This window comes from Nothobranchius furzeri, chromosome 19, assembly GCF_043380555.1.
Source record: "Nothobranchius furzeri strain GRZ-AD chromosome 19, NfurGRZ-RIMD1, whole genome shotgun sequence".
Lineage (NCBI taxonomy): Eukaryota > Metazoa > Chordata > Actinopteri > Cyprinodontiformes > Nothobranchiidae > Nothobranchius > Nothobranchius furzeri.
Genome location: NC_091759.1, coordinates 11,370,501 through 11,388,407, shown reverse-complemented (window position 1 = coordinate 11,388,407; position 17,907 = coordinate 11,370,501). Strand labels below are relative to the sequence as shown.

The following is a 17,907-nucleotide window of genomic DNA, read 5'->3' as shown; positions in this document are numbered from 1 at the left end:
GATGAGAAAAATGGGAAAAATATGGTTTCAGGGGTATAGTATTGGACTGGATAAAAAGTTATTTATCAAATAGACAACAATATGTGCAAATAAATCAACATAAATCAGGACTAAGAGAGATAAAATGTGGGATACCTCAAGGATCAGTCTTAGGACCTAAACTATTCATAATGTACATAAATGACATTTGTAGGGTTTCACAAGTATTGAAGTTTGTATTGTTTGCAGATGACACAAATGTGTTTTGCTCTGGTGTGGAATTGCAACAGGTCCTGGATGTGGTCACACAGGAAATAAAAAAAATGGTTTGATGTAAATAAGCTGTCACTAAATTTAGAAAAAACAAAATTCATGTTGTTTGGTAATGAAAGAAGATACAATCAATTAGATATAGTAATTAATAATGTAAAAATTGAGAGAGCATATGAAATAAAATATCTTGGGGTGGTCATAGACAGCAGAATCTGTTGGAAGCCACACATCAAATATGTTAGGGGGAAGCTTGCACGGGGCATTGCTATATTGGGGAAAGCTAAGTATATTTTCAATCAGAAAGCACTTTATATGTTATACAATACGATGCTACTGCCATATTTGAGCTATTGTGTAGAGGTCTGGGGAAACACGTACAAAAGTAATTTACAAACAATAATGACAATGCAGAAAAGGGCTATCAGATTAATAATTGCAGGATATTTGGATCACACAAATGAACTTTTTATTAAAACGCGGACAATGAAGTTCCAGGACTTGGTTAAATACAAAACAGCACAAATAATGTATAAAGTAAGAAATAAATTAATGCCTGATAAAATACAGAAACTGTTCACAGAGAGAGAAGGAGGATATAACCTGAGAGGGACACTAAACTCAAAGATACATAAGTTTAGAACAACATTAAAACAGATGTGTATCACAATAATAGGGGTTAAATTATGGAATAATTTAGAAGAAATCAGAGTAAGAACAAATATAAATGTGTTTAAAATGAATTATAAAAAACATATTCTGAACAAGTATATAGTGGAAAATCGATGATTTATGTGGGTGTACTTTATTCTAAGGAAAAATAAATTGTATCAATTGTAAAAAGATGTGTATTTTTTTCTTTTTTGTTTTTTTCCATATGGTTTGGTGGTTTTAGTTTTTTTGGTGACTTGTACCATTTTGTTTGTTTTAATGTAGGTTTTGTGTTAGATTTAGTAAACAAGTAAAAATTACTTGTATAAAGGGGTAGGGACATATAAGTTTCCACTTCAGCCTACTCCTTTTCAAACACAGAAGAAGGGATGATGATATGTATCTTTTCTGTTTGTGGTATTTAAAAAAAATTGTGTATGTTTTCTTTGTTTGAAATAAACTAAACTAATAAAATAAAAAGAAAAAGGACAAAACAGATGAGTGAAACATGCTTTTTCTGATACACCACAGGATTTATTATAACTTTCATTTTTATTGTTGCAAACATAACGTTGAAAGTAAAAAAAGCACACTAAAACAGTCAGTTTTGCAAATCGAATAAAACACAATGGCAGTTCCACCATCCATAGTTTATTAGTTTTGACTTTTAAACCCGTTGAACAATACGTATAATTAATTTGGCTTTCTCAATTAAATTACAATGTTGACATCGAACCAAAAACCCCATGTTTGAATTTGTATATTGTCTACTAACCCTATAGGTTAAAAAAGTCTACTTGTTGCTGCAGAACCGTCAGTTAGCTGTGATGTGGTCTGAAAGTATCAATATCCCTTTCTGCTCCTCCTTCTGCCTCCCCAAAGTCTCCTTGGGCCTCCAGAGACGCGATACACCCTGGTGCACTCTGGGAATAGTAGTCCGGGAAGAGCGAGGGGCTTTGCAGCAGCTGGTAAGATGACTGATCGACGACTGGGCAGGAAGACGGCTCGCTGAGTGGAGCAGTGAGCAGGGAGAGCTGCAGCTGGTCGATAGTGCTGGCAGGGAAATGGTCTGACTGGTTTGACGGAGAACAGGTTGTTACTGAGGAGGTTGTCGCCATAGCAACAGCTCCAGAGGGAGAGTTGGCCTGGGAGTCTTCAGAGTTGAGAGATCGTCTGAGTTTGGCTCGAGCGTTCTGAAACCAGACCTGAGGGGATAACAGAGGAGAGATAATGGAAATGACACTATTACCACAACAAATGATCGTACGATCAATTTTAACCACACTAAAATCAGAAAATCAGAAAAAGTATTATACAAAAGTTCAGTTTTTTATGGTGTTTAATTCAGATAGAAAGATCTCCGCCCTTTTTTTATTTTTAGCTCATCAGCGTCATTATTTCTAATGATTATTATAAGTTAAAATCTTCAGCATGTCAACAAACAGAAACGTTTTACTTGACTGATATTAACAACAGTTTAGACGTGAGGGGAGTTCAGTGATGTGGACCTGCAGGACTCTCTTGGGCAGGCCGGTTTTATGAGCGAGGCAGGTCCAATCTTTGCCATCAGGATTGTGTTTCTGAGCAAAATAGGACTCCAGCGCTCTCAGCTGCTCGCTGCGAAAACAAGTCCTGATTCGCTTGGTCCTCCTGCGGGTCCGTCCTGCCTCGTCCAGTCGCGTCTCTGGACCGCTGCCAGACTCCTCCCCTTCACCTGACACCTGGATAGGACCTGTCTCTGACGTCAGAAGGAGGTTAGTTAGTAACCAGAGGTGTACCTTCAAGCCTCTTTGATCTCATGCTGTAACTTCTCCTATAGTGGCTGTGGCCCCTGCAGGTGCCTTTCTAATAGCAGAAACCTCGCAAACAAACAAACGCTTTTAATTGGCAAATTGTAGAATTGTTTTATTTGAGTTGTTTTCATTTCAACTTTGTTTATTTAAAACTGAAAGTATTAATTTTTTCATGTTTATTAGGTCTAGCAAATCTGATACAGCTAAAAATAAAATAAATCACAAGAATTAAACGTTTGGGCATCAGAAGGTTTCGAAACGAAGCAAATGGATCATGTTAAGGTGCATTAAAGTTGATTTGGAAACATGTTTTTCATAATCTAAAAAGAAAATGTAATACTTTACTGGATTTTCTTATTTCTGGAAGAGGCTTGATCATGGAAACACGGATGTTTTATATGCCCAGAAGAACTGAAACGACTCATTTGAAATCCTGATAAATATGTTTTTATAATCAATTTCTATTGTTTGTTCTTTAGTCTTTAGTAAATTATCTCATTTACCACTAAACAGATTTAAGTGAAACTCTCAAAAATGGATCAGATCTACAGGCGTCGGCCCAATCCAAGATGGCAGCCAGAGCTAATGAACTTTGCAAACACACAAATGGCTACAGTTCAGTCAACTGAGGTCAAATGTACTCATTGCTGCACATAACTATCAAACTCTCTAGAGGTTATAATGAAATTAGATTGTGAAAAATATTTTTTTTCAAGATTTGACCAAATGGTTGTCTTGGAGATGATTCTCCTGCTGAGACAAGTTCTGGTTTATGGTGATCACTTTACAAGAACTAACATCACCCAGAATTATTGTTTTGAAAACTAAAACCCAGGCCTGTTTAGCTAATCCTGACCCCGAATAAAACAGCTAACACTGATTTGTTTAGGATCGTTGCAGAGTTTGCTGCCCTCTTGTGGAAAAACTGTTCATAACTCTGGGTGATGATGCGTCCCACAGACACGAGGGTAGATGGGCGTAGGACCGGTGCGTGTGTGTGTGTGTGTGTGTGTGTGTGTGTGTGTGTGTGTGTGTGTGTGATGAATCTTTACAGTAAGTATACCCGGGCCTGTATTTGACTCAAGCTCATCAAGCTCCAGGCCTTTATTGGAAGGAGGACCAGAATTAGAGGCAGGCCTCTATTTCTATTTGAGCAAAATGAACTAATGGTTCGCTGGAGTTTTTGACAATTAAAATTGCGCCCACATTTTCAAAGTTAAACACATTTCTTTTAACAACGGTAGTTTCTGCTTCAGCCCTCTCCCCCTCCCCCTGCGCAGCGGCCGCAAACTCACTGATGCGCCTGCAGCCTCTCAGAGTTCCTGCTGCTCTAAACATTAAAATAATTATTTCATTTTCTGTTCCTCACTTCTGATTACCTTCAATGGTGTCTGTTTGTTGCAACCACCAGGTACAAAAATGTATTTGTTTTTATTTGACTATTTTTCTGTCCTGTCTGTTTATTATCTTCCTGCATCTCCTCTCAGTCCTAAAGAGAAACTGCTACCTGGGTTCATATATATTCATCTTATGAGTTACCTTTGAACTGCAGTTCTAAAAGATCTACCGACCGCAAAAACAGCGGAGTGCTCGCCGGCCACATCAGTTAGGTGAGTCACCGAGGACAAAACAGGTGATGCGCCCCGATCCACAGCAGCGAAACGCATCAGGCACAAATAAAAGTATTAAAAAAAACATAAAAGGAAATGAGCCGACATGAACGATCGCGTGTTAAATTAGTTTTTGAGGTGGCGACACCTGATTTGATAATGTTACTGTGGCCGTGCTCAGGACGCAGATGTCTGGAGCACGTCAACAATCAGAGCTTTGCATGCGCAAGCTGGTTAAGGTTAGGATGGGGTGAGGGGAAGGTTAAATTGCAAGAGGGTAAACGTCACAATTTGGTTAAATGTCCGTTTTACGGCGGGTGTCAGTACCGACGCTCTGGCACAGCGCGTTGCCTCCCGATGCGCAGGAGCTTGTCACCTGCTGACAGCAGGCTGCTGTCTTTTCCGTGGACTGCATCTTGCCGGTCATTATCACGTGACAGCGACTAGTCGATGACAGGCATAAAAAGTCACTATAGAGCGGTGAAGTCGACCATTGACTAGTTCATACAACCCCTGCTACTGCTCCCCAGAGTGTTCTGCAGCATAATCAGCACGTTCTCTTTGAACTTGATATCAAATTTTCGCCTCCTCTTCGTCTCCGCATGGTTAAAGTTACCCTCGCGGTCTATCACTGGCAAATCAAAAGTGAGACGATGACACAACCGCCCCCCGTACTTGCTTGTTACCACATTCCACCCGGCCACAATAAAAAAAAACGGCCATTATTCACCTCCGCCGACATCGGCCAAAATGTGATACCCGGCAGTTAATTAAATACAGGCTAATATTAGAGGATTTACGGTAGTATAGTAGGTTCTTTTATGCTATGTCAGACATGCAGAACTGTCAAGTACATATGTGGCAGGAACGGCCAATCACACGTCAGCATATATCAGCAGAGCCAATAGATGAGCTTATGGACCGATCTAATGGAAAACAGGCGTGTTTTCTGCTTGGTCCTAGTGCTCAACCAGTGTCTATTTAATATAGCATAATATTGTACTTAAACAGTAAAAAGTGCTGGGGACAAAAATTTACTTTGGAAAAAGTGGGTGGGACATGTCCCCCCCCCCCCCCCCCTCAAAAAACTACATCCATGTATGAAACAGAAGATGTTATATGTCTTCAGTTTATCTTCAAACGTTTAAACATAATTAAATCTTTGCAACAAATGTGACCATTTAAACACTTTCCTTCAAAGGACATTTTACTTTGATGCACGAGTAAAAGTTTTATTGTGAAGGGATGAAATCTGACCCCAAATCTTCATCTAAAAGCGACTTTTATTTGAATCATGTATTTTCAAAAGTCCTCACATGAAGACTCTCACCTTCTTTCATGGCTGGCTGTGTGGAGTCATGTGGCACCAGGCTGCCCCCCTCAGCGTGATAATGCGCCTGACAGTACAGGTTTGGGCCCTGCATGCAGTAAAGGTTCCCCGGCATTAGTTTCACATCACATTCCTGCAAGTAAATAACAGAAAATCCATGCATTTATGTGAGAATTGTTGTAAAAAAAACAAAACAAAGTTTTTTTTAAAACCAACCTGGCAGGAGAAGCAGTGAGGATGGAAGGCCAAGTCTCCAGACCTCATGACCATGGCGGTGGGTGGGATCGGCTGGAAGCAGCGAGCACACTGACCTCCTCCAAAGATCCTGATGAGAACAGAAACCAGATGTTAGAATTTTATTCACATGTCAACAAAATAATGCAGAGAAGGGTTTGGACCTGCAGTAGTCCTGCTGGCAGTAGATGTTTCCATCCCTCCAGTAGAGCGAGGGGTGAGTCTGCAGCTCACACTGACACTGGCTACAGCAAAGGCACACGTTGTGCCACACCCTCCCAGCAGCCAATAGGAAGAAGCGGTCGCACACCTGCTCGCCACACCCAGCACAGATTATTGGCTCTTGGATGGACACGGCTGTTTGTACCTGAAAGATCTCAAATGTCACTAAACATATAAAGATGCCAGAAGGAATTAAAAGGTAGAACTCAGGTTTAATCATCACGTTTTCTACTGTTGCAGCCTCCTCCACTGCTTCTTGGACTCCGTCTGACTTGTCTCCGAGGTCGCTGCCGTACAGCAGGTCCTCCAGGACCTGGTCATCTGGAGACATCATGATGGAGAGTTCTGAGAAAGCAGGGGATAATTATCAGCCTATCTGTCCTCAGAGAAGATGTTTCTATAAATAAACAGCTGACAAAAAAAGATGTAATAAAGTTTATTTTATTTTTCTGATTATCTTGTTACAAACCCTTAATAAAACAAAAACCTGCAATGACAGATTTTTGTTTATATTTCTTGACCGCCGTAAAAGTTTGATATAAAGAATATTGACATTATTTTCAATTTTCTAACAATTTTTGGATAAATTTACAACTTTTTTAACTTTAAAATGCAAAAAAAAAATGTGTCTTTCAGATAAAACAAGGTCATGATCTGTTTTTTAAGTATTACAAGAACATTCTTGAGATCTCGTTGTGACAATAAAAATGAGATAAATAAAACATGTTCAAAACCCCTTTTTTGTTGCATTCAGAAACAAATGTGCAACAGAAATATGATAAATCCTACAACCAATTTATTTGCATTTATCAGACTTTTTCATTTATTTGAAAAGAGTTCAGACGTTATTTCATTTTTACAAATATGAATTTTACAGAATAATTAAACCTTTTTTGGAAAACTAGGATTTGAAATAATTCTTTTGTTTTCATTTCTTTTGCAATCATTGAGCAGACTTGGAATTGCAAAAGGTGATAAAGTGATGCAGAAAAGTAAAAGACTTACCAGCCTTGTTAGAAGCGTCCTGATGAACGTGCTCTGTGTGAATCCCACAGAAATGATGTTTCTGATGAAAATGATGAACGATGAAAATAAAATCCACCTTTTCGAAGCACTCAGATTGTCCTCCTTCCGAAATCACCTGTGTGCTCTCGGCCCTCCAGGTGTCTCTGCACCCTCTCGTCTTGTGGTTTTGGGATCGTTTTCCCCTGACCTGAGATCCGCTGCTCCACCTCATCTTTGTCCAACCACTTTCCCAGCATCTGATCTGTCGGCTGTCCCAGGTGACGTGTACCCGTAAACAAGAAGCCCAGCTGGCTCAGGGAGCAGGCCAGGAGCGCCGTGATTGGCTGCCTGGTGAGCAGGTGAGTGTGTGAGGTGGGGAGCTTTACACGGGGGACCAATTAAAAGAACAAAAGGTGTTTAAAAGGACATCTGGGAACTGCACCTGACTCCTCATTCGGACCAAACTCCAGAGAAAACACAACTCGTCATAAACGCCCTCAGATTAACTGTCTAAAATAAAAACATTTTATAACTAGTTCACCATCACAAGATGAAGGGATATTAAAGTCTTTAAAGTCTGGACCGTGCAAATGCTGCTCCTAACAGCGGCGTGTCCAGATCTTTTAAAATGGGGTGGCCCAGGTGAGGCACAATTTTGTTCATGGGTGGCACCAATGGTTGTGCTTTTTTTGTTTTACCCCCAAGCCTTTTGTGGACAACGAAAAGCCTATTTAAAGGTAAATTAGTGTGGTGGCACCTGGGGTGGCCAATCAGATTCCAAGGGTGGCATGTGCCACCCCAGGCCACTCCCTGGACACGCCCCTGGCTCCTAAAGTTTCTTGACAAATTTAAATTATTTAAGAGTTTGGTAGAAAAATCAGAAAGCTGGTGTGCCCTCAGAAGGTAAAGACTCATAAAAGAAATGTAATATTTTTAAACCATTAACTTATGATTCACAATATAAATAAAACTCTTTTCTTTATCCAATAAAGCAGGTTTATATTTACCCTGGCATCCAAATATGAGTCAGCACTGAAAAATCCAAACGACACAAATGTCGCATCGCTCACATTTATTTAGCATGCTAAGAATTTGTTACTTCCTTTGACTAAATAGGTGTTTACTGCATGGAGACCAAATTAGCTCACAGCAACACTCAAATCATGACTCATCGCTGCACAGCTGAGGTCAACTCGGGTTGTAAGCTGCAAAGCTTTTAAACTCTGAGTTTGGTTGTGGTTCTAAAGCTTTAAACCTGTTTAAAAGGTCAATACTTTGCACTTTTAAAGCTTTCATTCAGTCGTTTTTAAAAAAAATACATTAGCAGTGGTTGTGAGGTAGGGATAAAAGCTCTGGCGCTCCCGTTTCAGGAAGGGGAGGTTAGCCAGGTGAATGGGGCAGAAAACAGCAGATTTGGAGACTTACTCATCTATCCATAAACCATAATTCTAAACTTTTAAAGCTTTCAAATTATTAATGGCGTCTCTTCTTACAAATAAAGTCTGAACATTAGTTAGTAATAAAGTTTTCTGGCTTTGTGCATCATCTTTGATATTTTCCAGTCAAAAAAAAATCATTGGTTTGAGTTTTTTGTGTGTTTGGTCTGAGTCAGATAAATGTTTCAGAAAAAGAAGAAACAATGAAAAAGAAAATGTTTGCATCATGTGTTCAGCAGCTACTAGCCCATCTTCTTAGAAGAATGAGTTTAACATATTTAGTGTTAAATAAATGCAAAGTTATATTTTTCAAAGTCAGTTTATTGTTGTATTTTATTCTTTAGAAGACATCATACATATAAAATAATAATAAAATACAAATATGTGGACAAATAACAACAAAGCATCTCACAGAGGACAAACACTAAGAGGACAGGTGGCAGGCGAACCACAGCAGGTGCAGGACACCTGAAGAGTCAAGCAGTGACCAGCTGGGGGCGCTGCTAAGCTTTCTAGCACTGGGAGCATCAAAAACCAGTTACTGGTTTCACTTCAGTAGAATTAAACCAGAAATACAAAACAGATTATTTACTTTTTACAATACAAGTTCAAAAGAATGTGTTTGTTTTCAAAACTGTCACAACAACTTTCTAAATATTCAAAACGACAACATTGAAATACAGAACAGGCATGCATGGAGAGTAAAAATGACCCCCGAGTAAAAGGGATCTAAACCTTACAAACACCCATCAGTTATTTTATTTACAGAAGAAAATGAAGTCGGAGAACACAAACAGCTCTGGTCAGGTTTTACGTGAGTCAAGCTCCTTAATGAAGTAAAGCTGATGACTCCGCCTCTTTGTTTGTCTGACGCAGTTCCGTTTAGGATCTGGATGAACGGTTCTCAGGCCTGCATCGGTTCATTTCTTTCTGCATTAACTTCTGGTTCTGATAGTTATAGTGACACATTTACTTAAATCTAAAGCAAACCTTCAGATAAAAACGTTTAGCTTTACTAAACTAGGATGCCATTTGTAATCACTTTACATCTTTATTTGGTCAGAGCTGCACATTTCAATGTGTGCCTGTGAAAATATAGCGGAGAAGAAGAGAAATCTGTACAATCTACAGTAATATACTGATAACTGATTTTATACACATGAAAAGAAAAGTCTTCATCCTGTCAAAATGAGCACAACGTCCCCTGGTGACACACAAGTGTGTAAATCTTTCTCACGCTCATCCTCTGGTTGGAATCCTGAAGGCTGCAGGTCTCATCTTCATCTCCGTGAACTGGATGGAGTGGTCTTTACCTTTCCATGACTTCCAGATCACACCCTGACACACACACACACACACACACACACACACACACACACACACACACACACACACACACACACACACACACACACACACACACAATTAATAAAGTGGTTCCCTCGTATTCGTCTAATAACTGCCACCAACGTTTTGGACCATCCGGTTGTTGGTCTCGCCGACCCACCGCACTTCCCTGGGTCCTCCACTCATTACGCACTCACGTGTGTTTTACAACAGAACCCCACTGGTGTGAGAGGTTTGCTGCTCAATAATGTCAGAGATGGGGAAACAGCCAGCTGCTACCACTTCAACTCTCAGACGAACTACCAAAGTCCCAAAAAGAAAAGCACCAAATCATGGACAACAAAAGACATTTGGATCTAGAAAACAGCGACTGGTGTTTAGCGCTCTCTTGTTTTCAGTGAAGGACCGGTGAAGATGCCCGAGGGGAGGGGTGAATGTTCTGTTATCATGCACAGCAAATTGAAAAGTGTTACTTTTCCAGAGTTTGAGTATGTAGAGTTATTTTTTTTTACACTGCAGAGTATATTAATAATTTAATACACTTTCCATGTTGATAGAGTGACTTCTACTGGTGTCAGTTGTTTAAAGAGCAAGTCACCCTCAAATCAACATTTTTTGTTGATAAACTGTATAAATGAGTGTCTAATTGCTCTGTAGACACGTTCAGTCAATAATTTGGCACTTTAGTTAATCTTAGTTAAAATTTAAATATTCTGCCTAAAACTGTAAGCGATGCACCGTTGTCAGGCAAAAACTCTGCACTGCATTTGAATTTAAACCTGCCATTGCAATTGGCTAAGAGGTATACTATGATGTTAGATGGTACATTATGATGTCACAATGTTTTGAGTGTGTGTATTTGTTAGTGGCTCCGCCCTCTTGGTCTGCTAGGCAACAGCATTTGATGCATTTTTCAAACAGGAAGTGGGAGTTGAGTAAGAATCTGGCAGGGGGTGACTTGCTCTTTAAGCAGGATTGGTGAAGAGTTTTTCCTGTCCTTACTAGCTCTCTTGGTGTTTATTTGTGATTGAGTCTCCACGGTTCGCATTTCACGTATCGTGCGTGCTTATGTCATGTGCGTCTGTTGACGCCGACGCGTGCAGGCGGCCAAAGGAAAGTTTTCGGCTGGACGGTCCTCCATTTGGTTTACGGAGCAGTGGGAGAAACAGCGATTTTACAGACAACGTAGCTTACCGGCAAGGCATATATTGATGGAATTTTAATTTCGAAGACAACGTTTAATAAACTGTCCACTAGAACTGGTACATATTGTCATCATTATCGCCTGGCTTTTAGTTTAGGAGGAACTAATTTGCCGTTGCTAACTGAAGACGACGCAAAATATGTATTTATACACAACTCTCAATTTTAAAATGCAGTAAATAAATGCCATGGAAGCTGTCTTTAAGCTGTTTAGCAAGAAACCCAGAGAATACTTTATGTTGTATGCCAGCAGTAATAGAAAATGTGCTTTGCAGTGATGGGATGAGCTAATTTAGCGTAGCTGTTTTTTCCCCGAAATACTAGTTTTCTTTTTGAATTGCAGTTCTGCTGACTCCCGCCTTTACATGCTTTAGCAATCGTGGAGAATGCGTTTATTCCCAGAATTTTTCATAAAGCTAATCCTAAAACCAGTGAACAAAAGCTTGAAGACCCAGGCGGTGTACACTCTAGAGACGAGCACGTTCACAAATCATCCAACCCAGGAGTGCCACTTTATTTTCCGCCTTGATGGAGACATTTTCCCTTCGGACTTCGTAAGCTAGGAAGAGTTGCAAAGCAATTCCCCGCCATGGACAACAGAGGGCGTTGCGCTTTCCTGAGGTATCCTGCCACCATTATGATTGATCGCTGCAGTTCTCCATCCTCCGTCTCGATCAACGTTATTTGAAAAAAAAAAAGAGTTTTACATCCTTGTCTGTTAGTGCAGCCAGCCACGCAGCAAGTAGTTACCATTTTACTGTGAAATTAACTAAATAAAAGCGATAAAAGGCTACAGACGGGCTTGTTTTGACTAGCTTTACCAGAGTTTCAACATGAGTAAACAGTCTTTTTCAATTCAATTCAAAGATACTTTATTATTTTGCCGTCCATCATGGCGAACGGGCCGATCCCATGTGTGGCGTGACGTCACATGCAAAGGGTCAATACCGACGCAGACGGAGAAGTATAAATCCGGCTCAAAGACTGATAACTGGGTGTTTCTTTGGAAGGAGCCTTGAAAAGCTAAGCTACGTAGGAGCAATCGATTTCAGTTGGGGAAGCAAAATAAATCTGGACTAAAGATGAGAAGGTTTCCACCGTGCAAAGGAATGCACATTAAGGTTATTGCTATATGCTGGCTGCTGTGATTCTTCTTCTTTTTTCCAGACGATGCTTTTCAAAGTGCAGTATATAGGAAAAAAACGCTATGTCAAGCTCAATGGAGCCTCATAATCTTTCCATCTATCCTGAGTTTTCTCTCAGTTCCTCCTGCTGAAGAAAATTCCCATAGCCATTCCCATTAATTCCCACAACTATTCCCATTAATTTTGCACTTTACTGCAAAAATAGTGAATATTTATGCTTTTGTAATTAATTACCATGTTTAACACAGTTGCAAAATATCCCAAAATCTTTTTCCACATTATTATGGAGGGTTGTGTAGCCTGGGAATAGTTTGTAGATTCACTATAGCAGCTTTAACAATATTATTATTATTGTAGGGAATGTCTACAGATCAAAAAAACATTGCAAAGAATCACCTGAAAACAATTAGCTTGTTAGTTGACAAACTGATGATTATTGAGTCATAAAATTGAGCAACTTCACATCGGACAGCACTCTGTAGCCCTCTGCTGACCAGAAACTGCACCTAACAGTTTTGTGGTTCAGAAAGGAACACTAGCATTAGCTGTTTCCTCTTTCAGTAGCTCATATAAATGCTAGAAGTTAGCTTTTTCCGTTTGCTGACTGTCAACAAAAGCTCAAGAAAAAGCAAAACAATTTTGCATTTTAGTTGGCATCATGGAGGAGCCTGAAAGTGAAAGTAAGAGAGTGATATCCTTGGAAGTGAAGCAAAGGGCTAAAACCAGCGTGAACATCAGTGTGACCTACACAAGTTAGAGGGAGCTAAAGGAAGCTATGCAATCACAGACTGATAGTGACCTGGCTTTGTTGCCACTAGGCTTGTAAGCAATATTTTTTGTCCAACAGTGTGGAGTTAAGCACCGTGACTTTGTGTTAGCGTTAGCTTTTTGTTAGCTATGATGCAGCAGGCCGTGACAGTTGTTTATCCGCTTTCAATCAGTAGGAGGGAGAAGCAAGAAATGTATTAAGTGTTACTTTAAAACCTTACCGAATTCGGTACTTTTTAAGGTACCGACCAAATTCCATAGTATCGACCGAGCACCGACTCACGTCATTTCAAACGGTGCCTCGTTTCGGTACCTGTCCATCACAATGAGAACTTGCCAAGACAGCTGCGCATGCGCAAGACTGTTTTGTTGTCGCTTGCTGCGAGCCAGTTGTAAACAGAGCAGCATGGTAGAAAGAATGCACACTAAAGCTTGGGTCCACTTCACTAAATGTGATGGGTAACTGGGTGATGATGAAACCAGCGACAACGATCTAAGTGAGACATCCTCATCTTAATCTGCTCCGGTAGGTAAATAAAATGTTTAAGATAACGATGTGTTAGCTTCCTTTTCGCAAATGGTGCGTTCGCTTTCTCCTCGGAACTCCGAATTTCAGACTAGAAGAACACGAACGCGCACTAAAGTTTGGCTTCACTTTACTAAATACGACGGGTGATTGGGTGAAGATGAAACCAGCGACAACAATTAAAGTGTGAGGCATCATCGTTTTAATCTGCTCCAGCAGCTAAATAAACTGTTTAAGATAACGTTAGCTTGATATGTTAGCTTCCATTGCCACCGTTATCAGCTAATGGTGCGTTCGCTTTCTCCTCGGAAATTCTAACATCCCAGTAGGAAAAATCAAATGAAAAAAGATGGCAAAAGGAATGAAGATACACAGTAAATTTAGTTCACAGTAAAGATGTTTGCTTCAGTTTAATTATCAGCTTATAAAACTACAAGGACGATGTTAAAATACAAACTGTTGCATGTTATTTATCGTGATATTTATCAAATATGGTTATATATTGAGAAAAATATATATTTAATTATAAAAGAGAATTAAAATAATAAACACTCAAAAGTATCGAAAACTGGTACCGTTAGGTACCGGTATCGATTCGTAGGTACCGGGAATTAGTACCGGATCGATTCAAATGTCAAAGGTACCCATCCCTAAGGTCAGATATGTAAGTAAGATTAGAGTATGCTGCTTCAGCTAGATTATCTTCTTGTTTCTTTTTATTCTTCTTATTTTCTTCATTATTCTAGTTGTTACTGTTTGCAGGTATGTGTGTTTTTGTTATCTTTGACTGATGATCTTACTTGATGTTTATAGTCGATTCCGTAGAGGCCGTTCAGGTTTGCTGCGTGGCAGTTCTTGTACCACCAGCCTCCTTGGTAGGAAATGGCGCAGCGAGTGATCCCCGGTATCGGGTCTCTGTCTTTGGTTGAGAAGATGCAGTTGTTGTGGTAACTCAGAGAATCTCCTGAAACCACAAAGTAAAAGAAACAAACAAATTAGGATTTGTTCATGAGCATATGTTTCCATCAAATCGGTGTGATTCCCATCTCACCTGCTGTTCCTCGGTACTCATCCACGGTCAGTTTGTAGTTCCTCTTGGCCACACTAAACTTTGAATACTGAGCAAACACAGTCTCCCCTCCGTCTCGTAGGTCAACTCGTAGATTCATCTTCGTCATTGTTGTCAAGTTATGGAGAATCTCAAGACCTGAAGAAAACAAAATCTGATTATTCTGAGATGTGACCAAACAAGATCCAGTCCTACAGCAAGCAGATAACATCGGTCCAACTCAAATATACAGCGTAATTGCTTCATAAGGAAAGAAAAACACATTATTTTGTGGGACTATGAATGTCCTTGCTTGACTGACCTCTTCTGCTCTCATTCCCCCTGAATTTACTCACCAAGCCAGAACTCTCCACTCAGATCTCCAAATCCTTTAACATAATCGTTCCAGCCTCGGTAGAAATCCACCGAGCCGTCCTTCCTCCTCTGGAACACCTGCATGTAAGACACAAAGGTAAGAAACTCAACAGAGAATGAGTCAAAAAGCTTGAGAAGGATTTCTAATTAAAAATTTAAAAGGACTAAAATGGACTTTAAACTGAAACCTATCTTAAATATTATGATTACATATAAAATATTACTCAGAGATGTAACCGTACCGTCCAACCGCCACCATCCGTCTCCATGTCACAGTACACCATCACTGATTTTCCAGATCTCCCCTGAGGAAAGATCTCCACCACATCTGAAGTGAGGATGCCATTCAGCAGCTCCTGGGAGCAGTCGGTGGGGAAGGGGAACCTTAGTGCTCCTGAGGAGGAGTTTAAGGAGGGAGGATGATGGGACAAACTCTTTATCTGTTAATATCTGTGACGGTAATGTCAAACAAAAGAAGTACCTGTGGTGAATTTGGCAAACGTGTTGGCTATCAGTCGGTTTTCTCTTACTGTCCGTAGGTCCACACTGTACAAGGAGCCAGGATGAAGTCGGCTCAGCTTATACTGAGTTATGCTGGGTCCAACGATGATTTCCTGTCAGTGATCATAAAAATTTCAACAAAAGGAGAAAATTAGTGATGCACAAAGTCACAAAAGAAAATAAACAAATTTAAAAGCCATTACAAGTTTTAGCAATGCCACTTCAGATGGTGTTTTTCTTTTTGGGACTCTGGAAGTTTGTCCTAAAGTTGAAGTCTGAACAGCCAGCTGTTTGTCCTTCGGTGATATTATTAAGCTGCAAAGCTCTCACACCAGTGGTGTTCTGTTAAGTTCTAAATACACAAGTGTGTAATGAATGGCGGACCCAGGGAAGTACAGCAGTTCGGCCAGACTGACAACCGGATGGTCCAAAAGTTGCTTTTGGTCCAAAACGTGTTACTGGTGAACGTTTTTAGACGAATGCAAGAGAACAACGGACAGTTTTCGTCTTCCGTCCATCAGATGGGTCTGATGTAGGGTTGTCACGATACTAAAATTTCAAACTCGATTCGATCCTGGAGAAAAAACTCGATACTTGATTTCGATACTATTTAAAAACAACAATTTATTGAACACGTTTATTCAAAAAATAACATTCCTCAATTTATATTGCAAAAATTAAATGTTAAGAATTAAGTGTGTAAAGTGCTTAAACCTTTCAAGTATCAGCATTTTTTAAAACGTGCATACAAAAACTGGCGAAAGTTAACACTTTAAATCATGAATTGTCTCACTATATATACACTATCTGCAGAGTGATGTTTTGCTGCTTAAACTCTGTTTAAGGTGCATTTTTGTCATAAGATGTAATGCCATATGTTTTGTTCTGTACTTTTGAACAACTCTGTTGGTCAATAAAGGGAGAAAACGAATTTCTCCACAGTAGGACAAAGGTACATCTACCGGTAATCTTAATAAAAACAGACTGGCGCACGGCAGTGACGTCATTAAAAGCGCCGGTTAGATTAGCCGCGGCTAGTCTGTTCACGCCTAGAAATCCCAGACCAGACCCGCTCCAAACGAACAGGGGAATCACGTTAATGATTCCTAACAAAACCTTTCGACATGAAGATGTTTTGGTGCAGATAATGTCTGATTTCGAGGCTGCACCATGGGTGCCCGTCTGCACCCGTTATATGGATATACGCTGACGGCGATTCGCCGATGGATCTAAATACCCCGGGGAATCCAAATAGCACCAAAGTTGTCAGCGTGAGTAAACAAACGTACTGCATGCTAGAAATGAAGTCCGGGTTGCAATAAACGGGAGTTTTCCTTTAAGCACATAAGCGTGAATATACAACCACGTGTCGGACTTGGTATGCTAATTAAGTTGGGCTGTGAAGCGCCTCCCAAATTCGCTGTTTATGTTTTTGTTTATTTATTTGGCAGACAAAACTTGGATCGGAGACAACTCGCGTGGGAAATTGCAATGTAGCCATGCGGCGTCTTCTTCTTCTGTTTGTCTGGGAGGCGGAGGCTGCTTTACGGCATCTGGCTGTCGTGCGTGTCGGTGTACTTGAAGAAGGCTGTGTATAATAGTCCATAATATCGATACCACAGGGATGGAATATCTAATTTAGATACCACTTTTAGCATTGATTTATATCTAGGTATCGATTTTTTTGACAACACTAGTCAGATGCATGTGTCTCACATTTAATGTGTCAGAGTTGGCAGTCCTGATTTAGGTTCCCAGTCCATCACAGGTACACACAACTAGTCACACAGTCTCTCACTCTAGTTAACCTTTTGAACTGTGGGAGGAAGCCGACGCTCCTAGAGAAAACTCACGCTTGTAAGGGGAGAACATGCTAAGTTAGTGCAGAAAGACTGCAGCTGGGATTTGAGCCTGTGACATTCTTCCTGCAAGGCAAAGGCTTTCCTTCAAATAAAGCTAAGTTTTTATCACCTTTGGCTCTTCTCCTTCAGCTTTGTAGACCAGTATGTATCTATCTACTGGCTTCAATGATGGTGTCCAAGATATCAGAGCCGTGCGAGGGGTGACGTTCTTGGCCTGAAGGTCTTGTGCTCCATCTGTATCCTGCATGGAGCCTGTGGAGAAAGAAAGTTTCATTTTTATGATTTAGACTTCTGTTGTCCTCATTATTTTGTTTCTTTAGAGGCATTCTTCAGATGACTGTTGTTTTGTTAGTGTGTGTATGCAGTGTGTGCTGACCACTGGTGGTGGTGAAGCTGGTTCTGGTGGGTGAACTCTCTAAGCTGCCCAGCTGACTGGTGATGGTGACGGTGTAAGTGGTGGACCCTTGCAGACCACTCAGCTGCTGCTCAGCTGCATTTCCAGAAACGGTAACCCTGATCTCTGAACCTGCAGAGAAAAGGAACGCAAACATCTCAAAACTGGCTTTTTGTGATGGAACGCCATGTTTTGGTAGGCTGTTTTA

At 40.3% G+C, this 17,907-nt stretch overlaps 2 protein-coding genes across 4 annotated transcripts in view; both read right to left on the bottom strand.

Moving 5' to 3' along the window:
• Nucleotides 1-1,436: 1,436 nt before the first annotated feature.
• On the bottom strand, nt 1,437-6,423 carry LOC129164552 (LIM/homeobox protein Awh). The gene is made up of 6 exons (XM_054745011.2): nt 6,313-6,423; nt 6,032-6,234; nt 5,850-5,958; nt 5,634-5,766; nt 2,409-2,638; nt 1,437-2,105 (listed from the first exon to the last, which is right to left on the bottom strand). Exons 1-6 carry the CDS (start codon nt 6,421-6,423, stop codon nt 1,719-1,721), a joined length of 1,173 nt encoding a protein of 390 aa, XP_054600986.2. The 3' UTR covers nt 1,437-1,718.
• Nucleotides 6,424-9,536: 3,113 nt separating this feature from the next.
• The window catches only part of LOC107394432 (tenascin), a 44,018-nt gene continuing 35,647 nt past the window's right edge, over nt 9,537-17,907 (bottom strand). For all 3 annotated transcript variants that reach the window (XM_015973361.3, XM_015973363.3, XM_015973362.3), the window contains 8 exons: nt 17,682-17,831; nt 17,415-17,557; nt 15,424-15,556; nt 15,185-15,336; nt 14,924-15,020; nt 14,571-14,726; nt 14,320-14,483; nt 9,537-9,868 (listed from right to left, as the gene is read on the bottom strand). In XM_015973361.3, the coding sequence (XP_015828847.3) occupies nt 9,770-9,868; nt 14,320-14,483; nt 14,571-14,726; nt 14,924-15,020; nt 15,185-15,336; nt 15,424-15,556; nt 17,415-17,557; nt 17,682-17,831 (1,094 nt within the window). In that variant the 3' untranslated portion in view covers nt 9,537-9,769. The remainder of the gene's footprint in view (nt 9,869-14,319; nt 14,484-14,570; nt 14,727-14,923; nt 15,021-15,184; nt 15,337-15,423; nt 15,557-17,414; nt 17,558-17,681; nt 17,832-17,907) is intronic.